This window comes from Camelus dromedarius, chromosome 11 (genome assembly GCF_036321535.1).
Source record: "Camelus dromedarius isolate mCamDro1 chromosome 11, mCamDro1.pat, whole genome shotgun sequence".
Lineage (NCBI taxonomy): Eukaryota > Metazoa > Chordata > Mammalia > Artiodactyla > Camelidae > Camelus > Camelus dromedarius.
The window spans coordinates 10233609-10254538 of NC_087446.1; the positions used below are offsets into that span (position 1 = coordinate 10233609).

At 48.1% G+C, this 20930-nt stretch overlaps 1 protein-coding gene across 1 annotated transcript in view; it reads right to left on the reverse strand.

The window, feature by feature from the left end:
• The window catches only part of LOC105105213 (apolipoprotein L2), a 28488-nt gene extending 17391 nt beyond the window's left edge, over nt 1-11097 (reverse strand). Inside the window, exons 1-2 of the mRNA XM_064491296.1 lie at nt 10921-11097; nt 8983-9370 (exon numbers count right to left, since the gene is read on the reverse strand). Coding sequence (XP_064347366.1) covers nt 8983-9370; nt 10921-11025 — 493 coding nt within the window. The 5' untranslated portion in view covers nt 11026-11097. The remainder of the gene's footprint in view (nt 1-8982; nt 9371-10920) is intronic.
• Nucleotides 11098-20930: the final 9833 nt, after the last annotated feature.

Consider the following 20930-nt stretch of genomic DNA (forward strand, 5'->3'; position numbering starts at 1 on the left):
ATCACTTGGCACAGTCCTGAACATACCAGATTATCACTGAATACCTGTCATATTGCTGGTGATGAATTTCATGCCCAAGTGGTTTCTAGGTATTTGCTCACTCAGGTCCTGCTCCTACCACCTGGAAAAGTCAGTCTCATCCTCCAAAGCCCAAATCTGGCATCACTTCCTCTGAGAAGCCCTCCAGGACCCTCTCCTGCAGAGTCCATGGTCCCCCACTTTGCTCCCATGGTACCTGGGAGAGGGGCTTAAGTCCACCTTAGCCATGTGTGCATGCCCCCCACCTCTTAATCAGGTCCCTCTAGACCTGGCCCTGCTGGCACAGACAGCACTAGTACCATTGGGTCCCAGTGATCCGCCCGAGGAGGCCCATCCTTGGTGGTCACTGCCATTTGGGTGGCTGCAGACGTTTGGGGGATGGGCTGAGAGCACGCTGCTCTTTTCTTCCCCAGCTTGTTTCCACTGGACAACAGACCTTTTTCTCTCCAAATGGAGGACCTTTATTGGAAGACCAGTGTGCTGGCAACTCAGAAAAGTCTAAAACAGAAAGCCAGAACTGTTTCCTGTTTGGTTCTTGAGCAAAGAGCCACCATGGATGGAGAGGACTGAGCAGGTGCCAGGCGCTGTGCTGGCACTGTCCACCCATTTCCTCTGTAACCTTCACATCAGCTCTAGGACCTGTTGGCTCCATTTTACAGATAAAGAAACTGAGAAAACAAGGTCCTACAGCCTGTAAGTCATGTAGCTGCACTGCTGTCAGACTTGGCCACTCTGGCCCATGGAGAAGGGGCTGAAGTCAGCCTGGACCCACCACAGAGGTCAGCCTGACCTTCCATCAGGGCAGCTTCATCCAAGGAAATGTCCCTTGGGCCTCGTGGCCACCTCCCCCAGCACTTGAGGGAGGGACAGAAGAGTGCTGGGTATGAGTCCACGAGGACCACACACTACAGCCTGGTTTTACAATCGCCCCGGAACATAGACCAGGAATACGACCTGATTTTGCTGACGAGGAAGCCGAGGGGAGGGGAGAGGCAGGGATTTCTGCCAGTGAGTCAGGGAAGGAGTCAAGCTTGACATCTGACATTTGCAAACACCCGTCCTTGTTTAAAATTCTTTTTTGTCACTTTTTTTTCCCTATAAACTCCCTTCTTCCTGATTCTTCTCCCTCTCACTACGTGACTTTAGCTTCACAGCCAAACAAAACCACTGTGAGATGCAAACTCAAATATCCTTATGAGCTGTGGCTCAATTATCATAAAAGGCTTCGGATAAGCATGCAGATTGTACGCTGGGCGTCCATGGACTCGATAAACAGTTTCCTGGCGGAGCAACTGGATGGGGGCCTAGACTTAAATCGAGGTGAGGATTAAGTACCTCTTGACTCCAGGGACATGAGCTGAGACCACCCCCTTTGGAGACCCCAAAGATCTAGTGACTATACAATCGGGCTCAACCTGACCCCCAACATCACGAGACAAATCACCCAGGATGGCGACAGCTCCAGAATCAGGGTCTTGGCTAAAATCTTTGGTCCACAGCGATTTCAGCCACTGTGAAGACAATGCCAACTCAGTGGGAAAGTCACCTGAAAACTGATCAGGAAGGTGTCTGGCAGATGCCACCAGCGTCACGTGGTGGGGACTGGAAGGGTCAGCAGGAAGAGGCACAGGGCCACTGCCCCACTGACCCCTGCCCCACCCCATGTCTCCGTCCCGTGGGGAGGTGTGTGTGGCTCCGACATGCTGGACATTAGGAGTTGTGTGTTCCAGAACAGGGACCCACCTCCACCTGCCTGTTGTCCCTTTTTATAGGGACAGTGGGAGTAGGTAGGAAGCTTCCAACTGAGCATGTGACAGTGGGGACATTAGAGGTCATCCCAGTGTCTAGCAGAGACAGGCACCTCAGGCGGCAGAGCACAGTGGAATGCCCTCCACGCTGACTGCACCTGGAGACCTCACGGGTACTGGTCTCGGCCCCTCGTTGCCAGGCTGCCAGCATCACCCACTGGACAGTCCTACTGGTCTCTCCTGAGGTGGGAAAATCGGGCCCTGAGTGAGTTATCAGTTGTCAACCTCAGGAAGGTTCAGAACTAAAGATAAAGATGACAAATAAAATTGAACCCATTATTTCAATATTATTATGTTTAATTTTCATGTATGTGAAATGTTTAAGAGAATTGGACGCATTCTCAGAGTTAACAACACATTTTGGATTCTAACTTAAAACAGGTAATTGAGTAATTGATCTGGATGAGTGACTTTAAGCTGAAAGGTACTCTGCTTAGTACCAGGATGCTGCAAATAAGCTTTTCCCAGAGAGCAGCAGCCTCAAGGTCAGCAGATCCCAAACCAGGAGGGCGAGGGGTGGGGGTGGGTAGAGAGGGGGCTGTGACAGCCGCACCTCCAGGCATCTCTGGGACGTGTGTCAGGGGCGCCACCAACGTCTACCCTCCTGGCAGTTAGGAGACCGAGGAGATCCTTGACTGGCATCACTGTTGTGCTAAAATATGGCCTTAAAAATAACAGCATCCAGCCTCTGTGGCAAACAGCATGACAGTGCCTCAAACAATTAAATACAGAACTGCCATGTGATCCAGCAATTCCACTTCTGGGTTTAGACCCCGGAGATATGAAAGCAGAATCTCGAGGAGAATTTTGTACATTCGTGTTCATGGCAGCATTATTCACAATGGCCAAAGGGTAGAAGCAACTCAAGCTTCCATCAGTGGATGAAAGGACAAGAAAAATGAGGTCTACATGTACAATGGAATATTATTCGCTTTTAAAAAGAACAAATTCCAACATATGCTACAACACGGTTGAAATTTGGGACATTATGCTAAGTGATATAAGCCAGTCACAAGAAGATTAATATCATATGATTCTGCTCACATGAGGCATGTAGAGCAGTCAGATTCCCAGAGACAAACAGAAGAACAGTGGGTGCCAGGCGCTGGGGGAGGCGGGAGTTAGTGTTTGATGAGGATAATTTTTCAGTCATTACAATATGAAAGAGCTATGGACCTGGATGGTGGTGATGGTTTCACAACATTCTGAATGTATTTAATACCACTCAACTCTGTACTTCAAAATGATAAAGATGGTAAATTTTGTGTTATGTATATTTTACCCTAGCAAAAAAACAAAAAAAAAGCCAAGCACAAAAGGACAAATAGTGCACAATTGCACTCATACGAGGTTCTGAGAAGTAAAATTCAAGAAGACAGGGAGGGCAATGGTGCTGGCCAGGGGTGGAGGGGAGGAAGAGTGGGGAGTTAGTGTTTCATGGGGACAGAGTTTCAGTTTTGCAAGATGTAAACATTCTGTGATTGGACTACAGTGCTGAGTGTACCACAAAATGAATGTCCCTAATGCCACTGAACTGGACACTGAAAAATGGCTACTAGGGGAAATTTTACATTATGTATATTTTATAACAATTTTTAGAATTTAAAATAAATCCTCCAAAAGCCCAGCGTTTGAGGAAAAACATAACAGCACCTGAACACTTTACCATTTGCAAAGCGTCTTCACACACAGTATCTTATTTGCTACAACAGCCAGGTGATGAAAACATTTACTGTCCCTGTTTCCCCAGAGAAAACTAAGGCTCAGACCTGCCCCAAAAGTAGGGAAGCTGGGCTGGTCTGTTGTCTGGACTATGCCGTTTCCTCAGAGGGAGAGAAATTCTGAAACCCTCAAGTATTCAAAAGATAGAATTTTCTTCCCTAAATTCATAAAACGAAATTCATAAAGCTTCAAATACCACTAGAATTTGTTCCCCAAATTCCACTTGGCCTGTGAGTCCCTAGTGGCCACCGGGAGCCAGATCTGGCTGAGTCCCCGGGACCCACTGCAACTGGGACCAAGGGTCAGCTTGCTCCTGAAACTGCTCCCACCTCCAAGGAAAATTGCCTGAGATCTTCCTGCACAGACGGCTGTGGGCCCCATTCTGCTGTGTCCATGTCCCCCTCTCTTCCGTGAGCTGGGGAGAGAATTTGGCATCACGCAGCCCTCCCTGAAATCACCTCCCCCAGGTTTTTGCTGTGACTCAGTTTCCTGCTTGTAGAAAGAGTCTGGAGCTTACAGTGTTACTGGGAAGATGACTGAGACAAGGCAGGGGCAGGGCTTAGCATACAGCAGGTGCTCAATAAGCAGGAATCCCTATATTCTGGGCACTCTTGGTCTGCATTATCTTCTTTCTCCTTTGAAAGCACAATCAAGCTGTCTGCTGTTCTCATTGTATCTGTGCACAGACGAGAAAGCAGACTTAGAGAATTCAGTAATTTTCTGAGGTCACAAAGCTGGCCATGCCTTCCCTTGTTTTATGTACCAATCCTCACCTCCACCGTTCAGCTCCTGAATCAGAGACTCAAAGAAAAAATTATTATAGGCTCACAAGACAAAAAATAGTAGAGAGAGGTCCTCGCCCAGTTTCCCTGCCATGGTGACATCTTACACAACAGTGGCTTTCAAAATAGAACCAGCCAAGCTATAGACCTTACTCAACTTTCACCAGTATTTTTTTTCTCCATAGTTCATGAATTTATTTTTTAATTTTTTAAAACTTTTTTTTAATTGAGTTATAGTCATTTTACAACGTTGTGTCAAATTCCAGTGTAGAGCCCAACTTTTCAGTTATACGTGAACATACAGATATTCATTGTCACATATTTTTTCGCCGTGAGCTACCACAAGATCTTGTATATATTTCCCTGTGCTATCCAGTATAATCTTGTTTATCTATTCAGCATATGCCTGTCAGTATCTGCAGATTTTGAACTCCCAGTCTGTCCCTTCCCACCCCTCGACTTTCACCAGTTTTACATGCACGCATTTTTATGGGACAGTTGGGACAGTTCTCTGACATTTTATCACATGCGCAGATTCATTTAGCCATCACGACAATCCACATACAGACTGTTCTGTCACCGGGAAGAAACTCCCTGTGCTACCCCTTAGGGTCTTACTTTCCCGTGGCTTCCCTAAACCCTGGCAACCCCTGATAGGTTCTCCATCCCTAAAAGTTGGCTAATTTGAGAATATTTTATAAGTGGAATCACACAGTATGTAACCCTTGAAGACTGGCCTTTTAACATTTCACTAAGCAAACTGCCCTTGACGCCCACCCACAGGCCTGTGTGTCTCTTTCATTCCTGTTTGTGGTCGAGTGCTCCTAGACTCGGAAACAGGGCGTCTCCTCCTTCCACCAAGCTGGGGTCCCCTCCAGAGCCCCCGAATGTGATTCACCTCTGGGAACCAGCAGCTCTTGGTAAGACCCCCGGTACTTGCCACTTTGCTTACTGCAGCAGGAGACCTGGTCACTGTTTCCTCCCCTCTGCCCTGTCCTTCTTCTATCCGACCAGGTGTAAGCCCCTCCCGGTCCCTTTCCAGAATGTCTTTCCCCATCTCTCTATGGCTTCTTAAAAAAAGCAGCATTTAAGAAAACTGAGATGTAAGTCACGTAACATAACATTCACCATTTAAAAGTAGTTTTTAGTATATTCGCTGTGTTGTGCAAACATCGCCACTACCTAATTCCAGAACATTTCCATCACCCCCAAAAGAACCCCTATACCTATTAGCAGTTAGTCCCAGGTCCCCCACCCTCTTGCCCCGGCCTATGGCTGCTTCACTCCCACCCCTGTCTGTCTATTCCACTGGGGACGTGTGGGTGCTAACAGGTAGGCAGAGGGATGGGAATGAGGGTGGGGGGTTGGTCCTTCAGGTTTCCTGATACAAGAGCTGGGCTGGGCCAGTCTGGGAACTGAGCCTTGGAAGCCTGAAGAGGCCACTCATTCACAGGCCACAGTGTATGGATCCCCTGGAGAGATGGGGGCTTAGAGGCAGGATCTAGGGAGACGTCAATGTCAAAGCCACAGTCAATCAAGCATGGTCAGCCCACAGGGGCTGAGCAGAGAGACCAAGTTCTGAAAGGATGAGATGACTCACAGTCAAGGGAGGGGATGAAACCTGAGATGGTCGTATTAGTTAGGATGTGGATGCTGAGCTGCTGTGACAACAAGCTCACAAAACATTAACATGTTGACTCAAACAGCACAGATTTATTTATTTCAGACATGAAAGTCCCAGTTGCTAGGCAGTTTGGGAGGTAGGTGGCTTTGCTGCCAAAGGTCGACCAGAAATCCAATCTGTTGCTGCTCTGACAACAACACCAGGGGTTGTTCTGTTCTACATGGAGACTGGTTCTTATCCAGACATGCCAGCCAAAAGGAGGACACAGAGCCAAGGAATTTCCCTTCAAGGACATGACCTAGAAGGTGTACACATCATTCCCCTCACCTTCCATCACTGTAGTAATAAGGCTACATGGAGCTACAAGGGAGGCTGGGCTCCCATGTGCCCAGCTAACAGCAGCTTCTCTATGAAAAAAAATGAGGACAATAAAAATGGTTTAGATGGTCAATTTTATGCTATGTATATTTTACCAAAATAAGAAAAAAGTAAAAAAAAAATTGTTTTTTTAAAAAGGAGGAAAGGATAAAAATTTGGGGACAATTATTGGTCTCTTCTATAGTCATCAATCCAGAAAAGCCACAGCATCTTTGGGGGGAAAAATACAAAATCACTGTTTAAAAATTATTTCAAAAAATACAGAGGAAGTGCCATCTTTTTCCGCTCCTCTCTCTAGATCAATTTCCGCTGCAAAGTTTTAAAAGAAACTCAACAGGAAACTAAAACCTTTTTATTTGCTCAACAATCACATGATCAGGGAGTAATATCCGTTAGCCAGGCCCCCACCTCACCCTCTGTCTAAACGCCCATTGTGGGCGTGTAGCAGGGAGATGCTGGGACATGCCATCAGATGTGATCTCTCTCCCTCTCACATTTCTTTATCCCTCAGTGGTGCCCCTCTGAGAGTTTCACCAGGGGCTCTATCACCCTAAGGGGGCCAGAATCAGAAAACGTAGTTACAGCCATAGCCTGGGTGCAAGATTCGAAATTATTCGGAAAAATAAGCAGTTGGGCAGAATTAGGGATGAGGAGGTCTCTAATGCCACCAAAGACCAGTGGGACAGTTGACAGCCCAGTGGATGCAAGTAGGGAAGGTGAGGACTTTCTGGGGGCAGGGTGACAGTCCATCTCAGGGGCCAGCAGTGAAGGAGGGATGCCGAGCAGTCATGGGGGAGAGGCGGGGGTGAAGGGGGCATTAGCACACTTTAGGCTCCATAGACAGCACGAGGATGGTTGCAGAAGGGGCGAGAGCCCCTCCCTTCCACAAGGAACTTTGGAATCAGTAGCCTCTGGGCTTTCAGGCTCATGTGTGGTGGGTGGGTCAGGCAACCCTGGTAACTGCACCCACCCTGCCATGGGCAGAGGTGGGCACCTGGTCCAGCCCTTCCCCCAGCGGTGAACAGTCAAGCTGCAGGATCTCAATGGGGAGAACTGATATTTGTTCTGTCCTATAGTGTCCATTTAGGTGGCCCCCTCAAAAGATACGTCTATGACCTGATCTCTGGCACCAGTGAATGGTCCTCATGTGGAGAAGGGTCTTTGCAAATCCTTTAAGGGAAACATCTTGAGATGAGATAACCATGGACCATCAGGTTGGGCCCTAAATCCAACCAGTGTCCTTACGAGAGACGCACAGAAAGATAACAGGGAGTAGGGGAGACGGCCACGGAAAGACGGAGGCAGAGATTGAAAGATGCAGCCACAGCCAGGAAACACCTGAAGCCACCACAAGCTGGGACAGGCAAGGAAGGGCTCCCCCAGAGCCTCCAGGGGAGGGTGGCCTCAGGGGCAGGAAGTAGCCCTCGAGCCCTGCCCTGATGCCCCCACCTACTTCTCCCGTCACCTCCTGCTGCTCCCCTCCTAGGCAGCGAGAAGGACTTGAAATTTTACCATTACAGGAAGAGAGAGAAAGGAAAGCTTTTTTAAAGTCTAACTTTTCACAATTACCATAAATTATTTATTAGCAACAAAAGCAGCCTGACCAGTCTTAAAATAATAAAGAGATTTTTTTTTTTTAAGCACTAGGGAGGACCAGCACAGTGCAGATTCTGACCCACGGACCCCTGGTTTCCGGGCGGGCAGTGGCCTCACCATGTGGGGTCTGGGGGGGCGCGGCCTGGACCTCCCGGAGCTGCTCCTGGAGCCGCTCTGGCCCAGCCCGACAGCGGCCCTGGCCTCCACCCAGGACAGATGCCCCAGCTCACGCCTCTCCAGACCCCACAGGGCAGGACCACCCCGGGCTCAGGTACTGGGCACGGGGCATGAAGGCAAAGTGCCCTTCCCAGGGCCTGAGCCCCCAGGAGGCCACGGGAGGCCCGCTGGTCCCCTCGGCCACACGGAGGCCCCTCCAGACCCACCTCGGTGAAGAGCCGCCACCACTGCCAGTTCCGCAGCTTAAGGTAGGCGGCACAGTTCCTCTGCAGGACCTTCATGGCCGTCAGCTGCTGCTGCCACTTGGCAAAGGCCCTGTGGGTCGAAGGCCACAGCTGACCTCCAACCCAACAGTCCAGACCTCGCTCCTGCAGGCTTTTGTCTTTTGTGGCTCTCACCCAGAGGACTGTCTGGCACCCCAACCCCACAGATGTCTGGGGATATCTGATGTTCCTGGTTGTTCCAAGGAGGGAGGGCGCTACTGACCCCCAGTGGGGAGAAGACAGGGATGCTGCTAAACATCCTACAAAGCTCAGGACAATGTCTCACAATAAAGACTGACCTGGCCCCTGTCTGCAGTTGGAGACTGGGAGGCCCCACCCCACAGCACTGACTGCACAGCCGTAGGTTTCACAAGCTCCTTTAACAGACCTTACCCCATACAGCGGTGGTCACCCCCATTTTCCAGACGAGGCAACCAAGGCTCAGAGAGGTTAAGGAAACCTCCCAAAGTCACACAGTGGCAGAGCTCTAATTCAGACTCCAGAGCCCCTGCCTTTAGCACAGATCTCACCTCCCCACCTGCAAAACTCCCCTAATAATGGTACACAACATAAGACCAGCCTGAGTATCCTACCTGACTGCTGCAAGCTTCTAACAAAATGTAAATGGTGACACGCTTTGCAAGGTGGTGGAGTCACGTGAATGCTGGATATCCCCTCCAGGAACATTATCTGAGTCACAAGACCAGAATACTGGGCCCCTGCCCCCACCATGGTCTTAGAATCATCTCTGTGTCTCTGGAGATGGTCCAGCCAGCACCTTCGTCGGCGTGCGCTCTCCTCACCTTGCCTGCATAGTGCATGCTGCAGAAATAAACTTTGTCCTTCAGCTGCTTGGGCTTCTGGAACTTGCGTTGGGTGCCCACCTTCTGCATCACTTTCTCCACGAAGCTCTTTGGGGAAGCTAGCTTTGGGGAACCAGCAGTCCTCATCCAGCAGGGCCAGGATGCCAGGGGGGCCTGCCTGGAGAAAGCACAGCATCACATAGGTGAGCTCACTGTGGGAACCACCCATCCTCACCTGGGAAAGAAGCCAAAGCCTGGTTTTTGGAAACTCCAGAATCTCTCCAGAAGGTGGGCGGTGCTTCCCCCACAGGAGAGAAAAATAAGAGGCATTACTGAAAGCACTCAACTTAAGAATTTTTGTTTAAAAAGAAACTTCTGGGGTCTAGGCTATGGCCCCCACACCTTAACCCAATGATCCATCACAAGGTTCTCCAATTAGTGCACTGGTGGGCTTGACGGCCATGCAGACCCCAACCCACGTCCCAGAGGCTGCCCTCAACAGGTTCCTGGGCCCTAGAAGTCCCTCTGGGGCACCCCACCCCACACGCTGTGTGTCTTCACAGCTATGTGGTGAGAGGTGACATTTACCACAAGCCTCACAAGGAAGAGAATGTGCCCCAGACCCCCAAGAGCCTTCTGTACACTGAGTTTATGAGAGCTGACTCAGACAATGTGGGGACTGGCTGACCAGTGTGGAAACCAGGTGGATTCTTGTTCATTGGAAAATACAACTGATTTAAATTAAAGAAAAAAACAACCAAACCTCTTCACAAAAGTACATCAGTTTGTGTTAGGACTATGGATAGTTCCACCCCCACCCCACCCCACCTCACCTCACCTCAGGTAATACTTTCAAAATGCACAAACATCCTGGGCTGTTTTTTTTTTTTTTTTAACTTATTTTAATTTGTTTATTACTGTGGTTTTTTTTTTTTTTTTTTTTGGCAGGGGGAGGTAATTAGGTTTATTTATTTTTAATGGAGGTACTGGGGATTGAACCCAGGACCTCATGCATGCTAAGCATGTGCTCTACCACTTGAGGTATACGCTCCCCCCATAGGCCTTTTGATTAATTAACATTTCAGTGTGTCTCTGGTGTACACAGCCTTAAGCAGCTCAGGATTCTGGCAAGATGTAAGTTTAGTGCCTTTAAACAAGAGCTAACCCAGAAGCAGAACCAGCCAGGACTCCGTTACAGACCTCCCCGTCCCCCTACCCTAAAGCACAAACAAGTGACTCAAACTGCCCCTGACCAGAGATTTGAATGTTAACTGATAGAAAAGAGTAAGGGCTTCTGAGCTACCCCCACCCTCCCTCCCACAGCTGAGGCCACAGGAGTGTTGGTCCTGAGGGAGGGTGGCCGAGCTTCGGAAGCAGCACTCAACCCCGGGGTCGGCACGAGTCTGTGCTGCAGCGCAGGCATCGGGGAGAGGCTCTCCCCAGAAAAGCATGCCTGTTTCTGTCAGACACAGAAAGGCTTACTGAGCCCACCCCTCCGGGAGCTGCGGAGACAGGCTACCGGGTCACCAGCCGCATCCCCACCTGGTCGGCAGCTGGGCGAGGCTCCCAGACACCAGATCTACCACCCAACCCCCCAGCTTATTCCTCCAGGTGGCACCGACAGGGAGAGGAACTAGACCCCTACAAGCTGGGGGTGAGGAGCGGGGGGGGGGTCCCCTGAGGGGCAGAGGGCAGGCCGGCGTGAGGCCCCGCAGGCCCGGCGCTTACCGGCTTCTCGATGAGCTCGATGCAGGGCTGCAGGTCCAGGCCGAAGCTGATGAAGCTCCACTCGATGCCCTCGAGCTGGTACTCCTCCTGCTCCAGGACGAACATCGTGTGGTTGAAGAGCGGCTGCAGCTTCCCGTTGGTGCAGCTGATGCAGAGCTGCTCCAAGGAGTTCAGCTGCGGGAGGGAAACGACGTCAGAGAGACGCCCGCCCCGCCCTCGGGAGGGAAGGGGCGGGGCCTGGAAGCACCTCCTCGGGCTGCTCAGAGCCGCCCCTGTGGGCCTCCCCACCCCCGCCCAGCAGCAGGGGCCTCCCTGCTGGGGCCCGAGGGCCGTCCAGGGGTCGGCTGAAGCCCCTTATAGCAGAATAACGCTTTAAAATGCATAAAGTCGATTCCAAAAGAAAGCAGTTATGTTGAAGTGTAATTATCAAAATCTTATGACAGAGGGACACATCCTGCTTCTTTATGACCAAGCACAAGCCGTGGGCTTAATAACTTCCAGAAATTCGAGGTAGAGATGAATGTAAATGATGTGACAACATCTTTGCAACAACTGCTCTGATGTGAACACATCTGGTTTCTACTGCAGACGGGTCACGAGCACTGCAAACACACCTGTGGTCTATGTGCGCTGCTCAGGCCACTGATGGAAACACTGTGTCATTTCAATGACAGTTCAGTGAAAAACTATTTTTTAATATTTATTTAAAAATTTATATAAATATATAACATAAATATATGTTATATACTTAATATATAAATATATAAATGTTTATAAAACATAAATATATCTATACATATTTTAAAATATTTATACAAAAATAAAGAGGTAATTTTCTCCACCCAAGTTCATGGTTCCTCTGAAATCGGCCATGGACCCCAGGTTAAGAACCTCTGATCTCCTGTAAGGATCAGTTTTTCTTACCTGACCTCAAAGCCTTTATGGGCAAGGACCATGTCTTGTCCCAACACTCAAAATAAATTTCTGAGAATAAATAATCAATAAATCAACAGAAAGCCCCTGCCCGTGAGGCCTCCTGGAGCACCATCTAGAAAGTCCCATTCCCACCAGCATTTCTGGTTGGGAAAGTGCATCTGGTTTTAGCTTAAAATACACCCAACTGGTGTCTCCTGTCTCCACGCAGGGAAGGAGATGGCCGGCTGGGATTATCTGGGACCTCGGGAAAGAGGCTTCCGGGCCCAAGGAGAAGGCAGCCCGGAGGCTAAGGAGATGGAAGAGGGCAGAAAGGAAGCACTTACATCGAAGATCTCGAAGCCGGTGACGTCCAGGATCCCAATGAAGGAGGCGCCCTGCCTCTTGGTCTTGTCCAGAGCCTTGTTGATATGCAGCACTAGCCAGCGGAACATGCGCTCGTAGGTTGCCTTGGCCAAGGCCTCGATGGCAAAGTCAGTCTGGGGACAACCAGGGGTGGGAGTCAGATACAGGGAGTCTGTACGCCCTCGTTCCCTTTGCCCCAATAATGTCACTTGAGGGGCTCACCCCAGGGAAACAGCCCTAAAGATGGGGGAAAGCCTCATGCACACATATGTTCACTGCAGGATTATTTATAACAAACAAACCAACAACCTACATATGCAACAATACGGGCACAGTCCACTTAGACATCTACAAAGGCCTTTTTAAAACAGTGGGATATGTAGTGAAGCATCTACAGAAGAATCAAAAAGATCTCTGGGATTTGCTTCAGGTAACACAGCCAGGGAAGCAGGGAGATCCGATTAACCATGAGCCAAGACTGCCCGTATGATGGGTACATGGGGCCTGTTATACCAGCCTCCCTACTGTACTTCTCAAATGCTCAGAAAGTGCCATAGAAAAAAACCAAGGTGACAGATTTTTAAAAATAAATAATTTAAGAAGGAAGGAAGGAAGGTGGGGAAGAGAGGAAAGAAAGAAAGAAAGAAAAGAAAGAAAAGAAAGAAAGAAAGAAAGAAAGAAAGAAAGAAAGAAAGAAAGAAAGAAAGAAAGAAAGAAAGAAAGAAAGAAAGAAAGAAAGGAAGAAAGGAAGGAAAAAAGAAAGAAAGAAAGAAAGAAAGAAAGAAAAAGAGAAAGAAAAAGAAAGGAAGGAAGAAAGAAAGAAAGGAAGGAAGGAAGACAGGCAGGCCCTTGATCATCAGGGAAGTGAACAGGTGGTCATAATTATGCCCCAGCTCCTGGCCGCACCCTGGACTGAGGCCTTGCTCCAGGCCTCCGTGGTGGTGGGTGTTGGTGGGGGTGTTGGTGGTGTTGGAGGTGGCATGGGTTAAGCGGTTGGCTCTCCACTGGTCTAAATCCAAGCCCTGGAACTTGACAGCAACCTGGAAGCCCACCTGGCCCAGACTGCCCCCCGACTTGGGCCCCTCGCAGCTCTTCTGTGCTGAGGGCATTTAGGAAGCTGTGTCCTGGGTACCCAAATGCAGGCCATATACTGGCCCGGGAGGCCAACTAGGCTTCCTGCTCCCTCTGCTTCCTGGATTTCTGCCTGAAGTTTAAAGTGAGCTGGTGGGACGTTGCAAGCAGCTCTGAGGGACACAAGGGCTGACCTGCTGCAGGACAGCCGGCGTGGCCACAGCATATTGGACCCCTGAGCTCCTCTGTGTGTCAATTCCCAGCGAGTCCAGAGTTTTTGATTGAAGCAGAGTCATCATCAGGTAGTGCTGTTGCTTGGACGCAGCTCGCAGGGAACAGATGACTTCGCAGACGATGAGAAAAGCAATACAGATTAGTACGCAGAGTGCTCCCATTACCCAAATGCGGAGGTCAAGGCCCTGGAACCAATGAGATGGGTTTAACCATTTTAAATTGTCATATAAATCTTGTTCCGTATTGGTCTGAATTTTCTTTTGAATAGGTAGAAGCTGCTGATGCAGCTGCTGTGAAAGAGCATCAATATTTGACTGGAGACTGGAGGAAAATACACCTTGAAGGTATGGAAGGTATTTTTTAACATAATTCGAGGAGCGGCGAGACTGATTAGAAGGTAAAGGAGTTACATACATCCTATCATGTTCCCAGTCGCATTGTAACAGTTGTCCATCAACTAAAGCCTGCTGTCTGTCCCCAAGCCACACCAGCGCGGCTTCAAAAGCTCGAAGCCTATGCATAGTACCATTATTGATTTGGGTTTTAGCAATCATAGCATGAGTAACATTAGTTATGACTTGGTTTACAACTTGAGCTGTGCGACTAGATTTGGTTGAAGAAATAGCAGCCACAGTAGCTGCGGCAAGGGTAATTACAGCAGAATTAAGAAAGGCTATAAGCCATCCGATAAATTATGTAGGTCTCCATTTTGAAATTGTTTGACGGGAAGTGTAGGGACTTTGGGAAAGTAGATAGGGGGAGAAGACGAGATAAAAGGAAAGTCAGATTGGCAGGTGTTTGATTAGGTTTAGTAGTATAGCAGGAGGAAGAAGAAACAGGAAGAGAAGGACCGGCAATAGCTTAGCTGAATTACGAGGAGTAACTACAGCCAGGGGTGCCAGAAGCCTGTTTTCCGGGGTCGGAGATGCTCCAATGAGTGGCATCACATTTTCAGTCTGGACGCCGAGGCATTTCAGTTGTCCCCAGGTGACGTCAGGGGTTTTTGAGTTGTTGGACAGGTCTCCGTTGGCAGGTCCTGAAGGGAGAGGCCAGCCATCTCCGAAGCAGGATTGTGCATCAGCGGGTGTGGGAAGAATGGCAGGTATTTTTAATTTATGAAAGGGTTTGACGTGACAAGTAGGCAACCCAAAAGGGCCTGTGGGTAAAAGAAACTTTATGATTTGTTATTAAAGGTAGATTAGCATGTTAAGAAAACTTTGTTCTCTTAACAGAGCGAAAAACAATCTTATTCTTGTATCAGCTTATTTTAAAGATTTATTTACTTTATTTTAAACTTAGCCAATCCCCACCATGCACGAAACTCTTTTCTCAGGGTTCCTCTTCCACAAAGCTTCTACAACTTTCTATATCCGTATTTTTTTGCCCCTTATTTTTTCCTTCTATTCAGAAGCAACCAGCTTTAGGACAAAGTCACTGTGTTTCCATCAACAAAATATAATTTCATTTCTTATACCTTTTTTTACACATTCATCTTACTTTCTTAGTATACTGAGATGTTTTCCTTAATAGTAGAGAATATTCCAGGGTGGCACCAAATATATATTAATATTATAAAATACCTTTCGTTTCTTTGTAAGAGGAAGTCAATGTTTAAGAATTAGTGTTTTAATCTTATTTTATCTGAAAATGGCATAGCTATTTAATACATTTCCATCATTTAACTTGATTTAGCATAACTCTGGAATTTTAAGATATCAAATATTTGCAGAGATTATTTTAAGCATACATTTAAAAATATACTTATTTTAAAGCATTTATTTAAAAGTCCTTATTGTATTTGTTTAATTTATTTATAAGAATTTTATCACATCAAATTACTATTATTATTATTTTTGACGAATTTATGATAGATATAACAAGATTTTATTTGACCATTATTAAACCTAGGTAAAGGCATCGTACTTAATATTGACCTTTCTTAAAACATTGTAGTACGGCAGACGGTTTGTTCCCATATTTTTAAATTTATTGTTCCATGATCAGGAAACCATTAACAAAATTCACGCACGATTCGAAGCAGCTTTATCAATTGATCTTTAGACCGTGCAATGAGCTGCCTTTAGCAGCTGCTGTAATGTTCTCAAATAAAGAAGCTGTTCCGTAGTCATTTGTTAACCAGGATGTAGTTTGCTTCAGAAGCCTGGCCAGGCGATGGATGTCAGGAAGTTCTCTCCTCCTGGGACGCGTCGGTTCTTGCCGCTGCTAAAAGTCAAGTCGGTGTGAGCGGTCCTCACACAAGGCACCAGTTGTGGGTTCTGTTCATTGTGGGTTTTGTCCAGCAGAAGTCCCACCGTGGAAGAACGAAATTACTCAAGACTTTATCAGGTCAAGCGAGTGGGAGGGAGCCGGAGACTGACTCCCCGAGCTCCTCCAAAGCGCTTGTATTTATTGAGAATAGTCCAACAAAGAGTCAAAGTGAAATACATCCTAGGAATGAGTAAGGGGCATGGTGTACGTGCAGGGATGCAGGTCAGCAGTTTCAGTTTGTCAAAAACAGAAACATTATAATCTTAATTTAAATTTAGACAGAAGGTTACAATATTGATAGTACAAACAATTATTTTCAGCCTCAGATAATCATGAACAAGTTTACACTGTTCCGATCAAGTGATACTGAAAACCCAGACCAGCACAGAGTCTCCATACAAGGATCAGAAATCGTCTAAGCATGCGAAGCGGCCCAGCTGTCCCCAGCTAAGGGCTGAGTCACAGTCTTCTGTGAGCAGTCTTCTGTCCGCCTGCGCCTGGTAAGCGAAGCATGTCCTGCCGGTTAGGGCAGGGGATGAGCTATGGTTTTCCATGAACACAAGCAGCCCTGAATCTCCGACCTCGAACTAAGCAAAGAGAGGAAAGCACGTCTCTGCTTTTTATGTTGTGGAGACAGTTTGTAGTAGATTCCTGCTGGCAAAGCAGCCTCAAGGCAACTGAGCCAAGTTCCACAGAGAAGGCGGTGACTAGCATTGAGAGTTTACTCTTCTGTGCCTTGGACATTTTGCTTTGAAGTAGCAGTAAAATGGCAAATACAGAAAGCCTGGGTTTTGATTGTACATTTCTTGTGTGTTTACATAAAGGTGAGAATACACAAAGGTGAGAATATGATTTGGTAAAAGCAGTTATTACAATATCAAAGTGTGTTGAGCCACACTTGGGCTCCCACCCTCCCCTGAGCTCTGAGCGCTGAGGGACAGAGCCTGAGTCTCCCAGCCTCTGGCACGGATCTCAGTGCCAGTTTGCTGAGTGAGTTTTTAAAAAAAATCTTAAAGGGCTTCATGCTGCATGATTCCACTTATAAAATATTCCCAAAACACCAAACTTGTAGGGATGGAGACAAGCTCAGTGACTTCCAGGAGCTAGGGAGATCACAGCAAGGTATGACCCGAAAGGGTTAGCACAGGGATTCCTCTGTGGTGACAGAACAGTCTGTACGTTGATTGTCCTGATGGCCAAATGAATCTGCACAAGTGATAAAATGCCATAGGACTGTCACAAAGACATGAAAATGAGTGTATGCAGAAACTGGTGAAGAAACAGACTCCCAGACATAGGAAAAAAATGACGGTTACCAGTAGGGAAGGGAGGTGGGAAGGAATAAAGTGGGAGTTCGAGATTTGCAGATACTAACTACTAACTATAAAATAGCTAAGGAACAAACTTCTACTGTTTAGCACAGAGAACTATATACAGTATCCTGTCACTTATAAGGAGAAACAATATGAAAAGGAATATACGTATGTATGTGTAGGACTGAAACGTTATGCTGTACCCCGGAAATTGACACAAAATTATAAACTGACTGTACTTCACTTAAAAAAAATCCAAACAGGTGAAATTCGAGTAAGCTCTGTAGTTGGTTGTTGTTTGGTACCAAGGTCAGTTTCCTGGTTTTCATAATGACTGTAGTTACACAAGAAAGCATCATTGTAGGAAAACTGGGTGAAGGGGACACGGAATCTCTCTGTACTATTTTTTTTTCAACTGTGCTATTTTGCCCTGTGAGATTATAATTATTATTATTTTTTAAAGTCTCTCATTCAAGAATGGTGTTGGCAAGGGTCAGTGGGTAAAAGAAGGGGAGATGTGGCCAGTGGATGACCTTGGGAAAGCAACTGAAGTCTCTAAGGCTGCTTTCTCATCCTTACAAGGGAATATTCAGGACAGAGGACAACTCCTTGGGGCTTGGAAAGATGGAAGGATACCTGACTGCCCAGAAACGCAGACACCTGAGTGGCAGAAAATAACGTTCTTGTTTGCTGAGCACCTGCTATGTGCCTACTTAGTCTCACGCATTCTCTCCGTAACATTTGCTACAAGCAGGAAAGTGAGTCACAACAAAAACCTGGGCGAGGCGAATTCAAGGAGGGCTGGTGATGCCAAGTTCTCTCCCCAGCTCATGGAAGAGAGGGAGACGTGGACACAGCAGAACGGGGCCCACAGCCCTCTGTGCAGGAAGATCTCAGGCAGTCTTCCTTGGAGGTGGGAGCAGTTTCAGGAGCAAGCTGACCCTTGGTCCCAGTTGCAGTGGGTCCCGGGGACTCGGCCAGACCTGGCTCCCGGTGGCCACTAGGGACTCACAGGCCAAGTGGAATTTGGGGAACAAATTCTAGTGGTATATGAAGCTTTGTGACTCATCTCAGGCTGACAGGGAGAACTTCGAGAAGAGAATTCCACTTTTTGAATACTTGAGGGTTTCAGGACTTTTCTCCCTCTGGGAAACGGCATGGTCCACACAACTGACGAAAGCGAGAGTCAGACACACCAGCCCAGCTTCCCTACTTCTGGGGCAGGTCTGAGTCTTTCATATCTTTTGGGTCTCAACTTAGAAGAGGAATTGCTGGATCACATGGCAGTTCTGTATTTAATTGTTTGAGGCACTGTCATGCTGTTTGCCACAGAGGCTGGATGCTGTTATTTTTAAGGCCATATTTTAGCACAACAGTGACGCCAGTCAAGGATCTCCTCGGTCTCCTAACTGCCAGGAGGGTAGACGTTGGTGGCGCCCCTGACACACGTCCCAGAGATGCCTGGAGGTGCGGCTGTCACAGCCCCCTCTCTACCCACCCCCACCCCTCGCCCTCCTGGTTTGGGATCTGCTGACCTTGAGGCTGCTGCTCTCTGGGAAAAGCTTATTTGCAGCATCCTGGTACTAAGCAGAGTACTTTTCAGCATAAAGTCACTCATCCAGATCAATTACTCAGTTACCTGTTGTAAGTTAGAATCTGAAATCTGTTGTTAACTCTGAGAATGTGCCCAGTTCTCTTCAACATTACCCTTACATGAAAATTAAACATGTATTTGTCTTGATTTCAACATAATACTATTGAAATGATGGGTTTGATTTTATCTGTCATCTTTATCCTTAGTTCTGAACCTTCCTGAGGTTGACAACTGTTAACTGAATTAGCGCCCGATTTTCCCACATGAGAAGAGACCAGTAGGACTGTCCAGTGGGTGATGCTGGCAGCCTGGCAACGAGGGGCCGAGACCAGTACCCGTGAGGTCTCCAGGTGCAGTCAGCGTGGAGGGCATTCCACTGTGCTCTGCCGCCTGAGGTGCCTGTCTCTGCTAGACACTGGGATGACCTCTAATGTCCCCACTGTCACATGCTCAGTTGGAAGCTTCCTACCTACTCCCACTGTCCCTATAAAAAGGGACAACAGGTAGGTGGAGGTGGGTCCCTGCTCTGGAACACACAACTCCTAATGTGCAGCATGTCGGAGCCACACACACCTCCCTATGTGATGGAGAGACGGGGTGGGCAGGGGTCAGTGTGACAGTGGCCCTGTGCCTCTTCCTGCTGACCCTTCCAGTCTCCATTGGGTGATGCTGGTGGCATTTGCCAGACACATTCGTGAGCAATTTTCATGTGACTTTCCCACTGAGTTGGCATTGCTTTCACTGTGGCTGAAATTGCTGTGGACCAAAGAGTTTGGCCAAGACCCTGATTCTGGAGCTGTCGCCATCCTGGGTGACGTCTCTTGTGATCTTAAGAGTCAGGCTGAGACTAGTTGTATAGTTACTAGATCTTTGGGGTCTCCAAAGGGGGTGGTCTCAGCTCACGTGCCTGGAGAAAAGAGTTGCTTGATTCTCACCTTCATTTGAGTCTAGGCCCCCATCGGGTTGCTCTACCACGTGACCCTGTTTATCGAGTCCATGGACGTCTATAGTCCAACCTGCATGCTTATCAGAGGCCCCTTGTGATAACCAGGCCATGGCTTGTAAGGCTATTTAACTGAGTTTCGCATCGCTCAGTGGTTTTGTTTGGCTGTCAAGATAAAGTGGTGCTAGTGAAAGGGAGAAGAATCAGGAGGAATAGAGTTTACGAGAAAAAAATAATGACAAAAAAGAATTTTAAACGAGGAGAGGTATTTGGAAGTGTCAGATATCAAATGTCACACTTGGATTGAATCTTTGCTCTTCCCCTGAGTTGCTGGCAGAAAGCCCCATCTCTCTCCTCCCCTCAGCTTCCTTATCAGCAAACTCAGGTCATAGTCCTGGTGTACGTCCTGGGATGATTGTAAGACCAGGCTGTAGTCTTCTGTCCCTCCCTCAAGTGCTAGGGGAGGTGGCCATGAGGCCCCAGGGACATGGCCTGGGATGAAGCTGCCCTGATGATGTGGTGGGTCCACATGGACTTCAGCCCCTTCTCCTTGGGCCACGTCTGATAGCGATACAGCTTCATGACCTACAGGCTTGTCTTCTCAGTTCCTTTATCTGTAAAATGGAGCCAGCAGGTCCTAGAGCTGATGTGAAGGTTACACAGGAAATGTGTGGATGGTGCCAGCACAGCACCTGGCACCCGCTGAGCCCTCTGTCCACAGTGGCTCTTTGCTCCAGAACCAAAGAGGAATGGGTTCTGGCTTTCTGTTTTAGACTTTTCTGAGTTGTCAGCACACTGGTCTTCTGGTAAAGATCCTCCACTTGGAGAGCAAAAGATCTGTTGTTCAGTGGAGACAAGCCAGGGAAGAAAAGAGCAGCGTGCTCTCAGCCCTTCCCCCTGCCGCCATCCAAATGGCAGTGACCACCAAGGACAGGCCTCCTTGGGCGGGTCACTGGGACCCAAGGGCTCTGGTGCTGTCCCTGCCAGTAGGACCAGGTCTACAGGGACCTGATCAAGAGGGACTGCAGGGCATGCACACAGTGGCTGAGGTGGACTTAGGCCCCTCTCCCAGGTACCATGGGAGCAGAGCAGGGGACCATGGTCTCTGCAGGAGAGGTCCTGGAGGGCTTCTCAGAGGAAGTGATGCCAGATTTGTGCTTTGGAGGATGAGACTGACTTTTCCGGGTGGTAGGAGCAGGTGTTCTGGCAGAAAGACCTAACTGAGCAAATGCCTAGAACCTGTATGAGTTTGAGTTCAGCAGCACCAATATGACAGATATGCAGTGAGCAGCTGGTATGTTCCAGGACT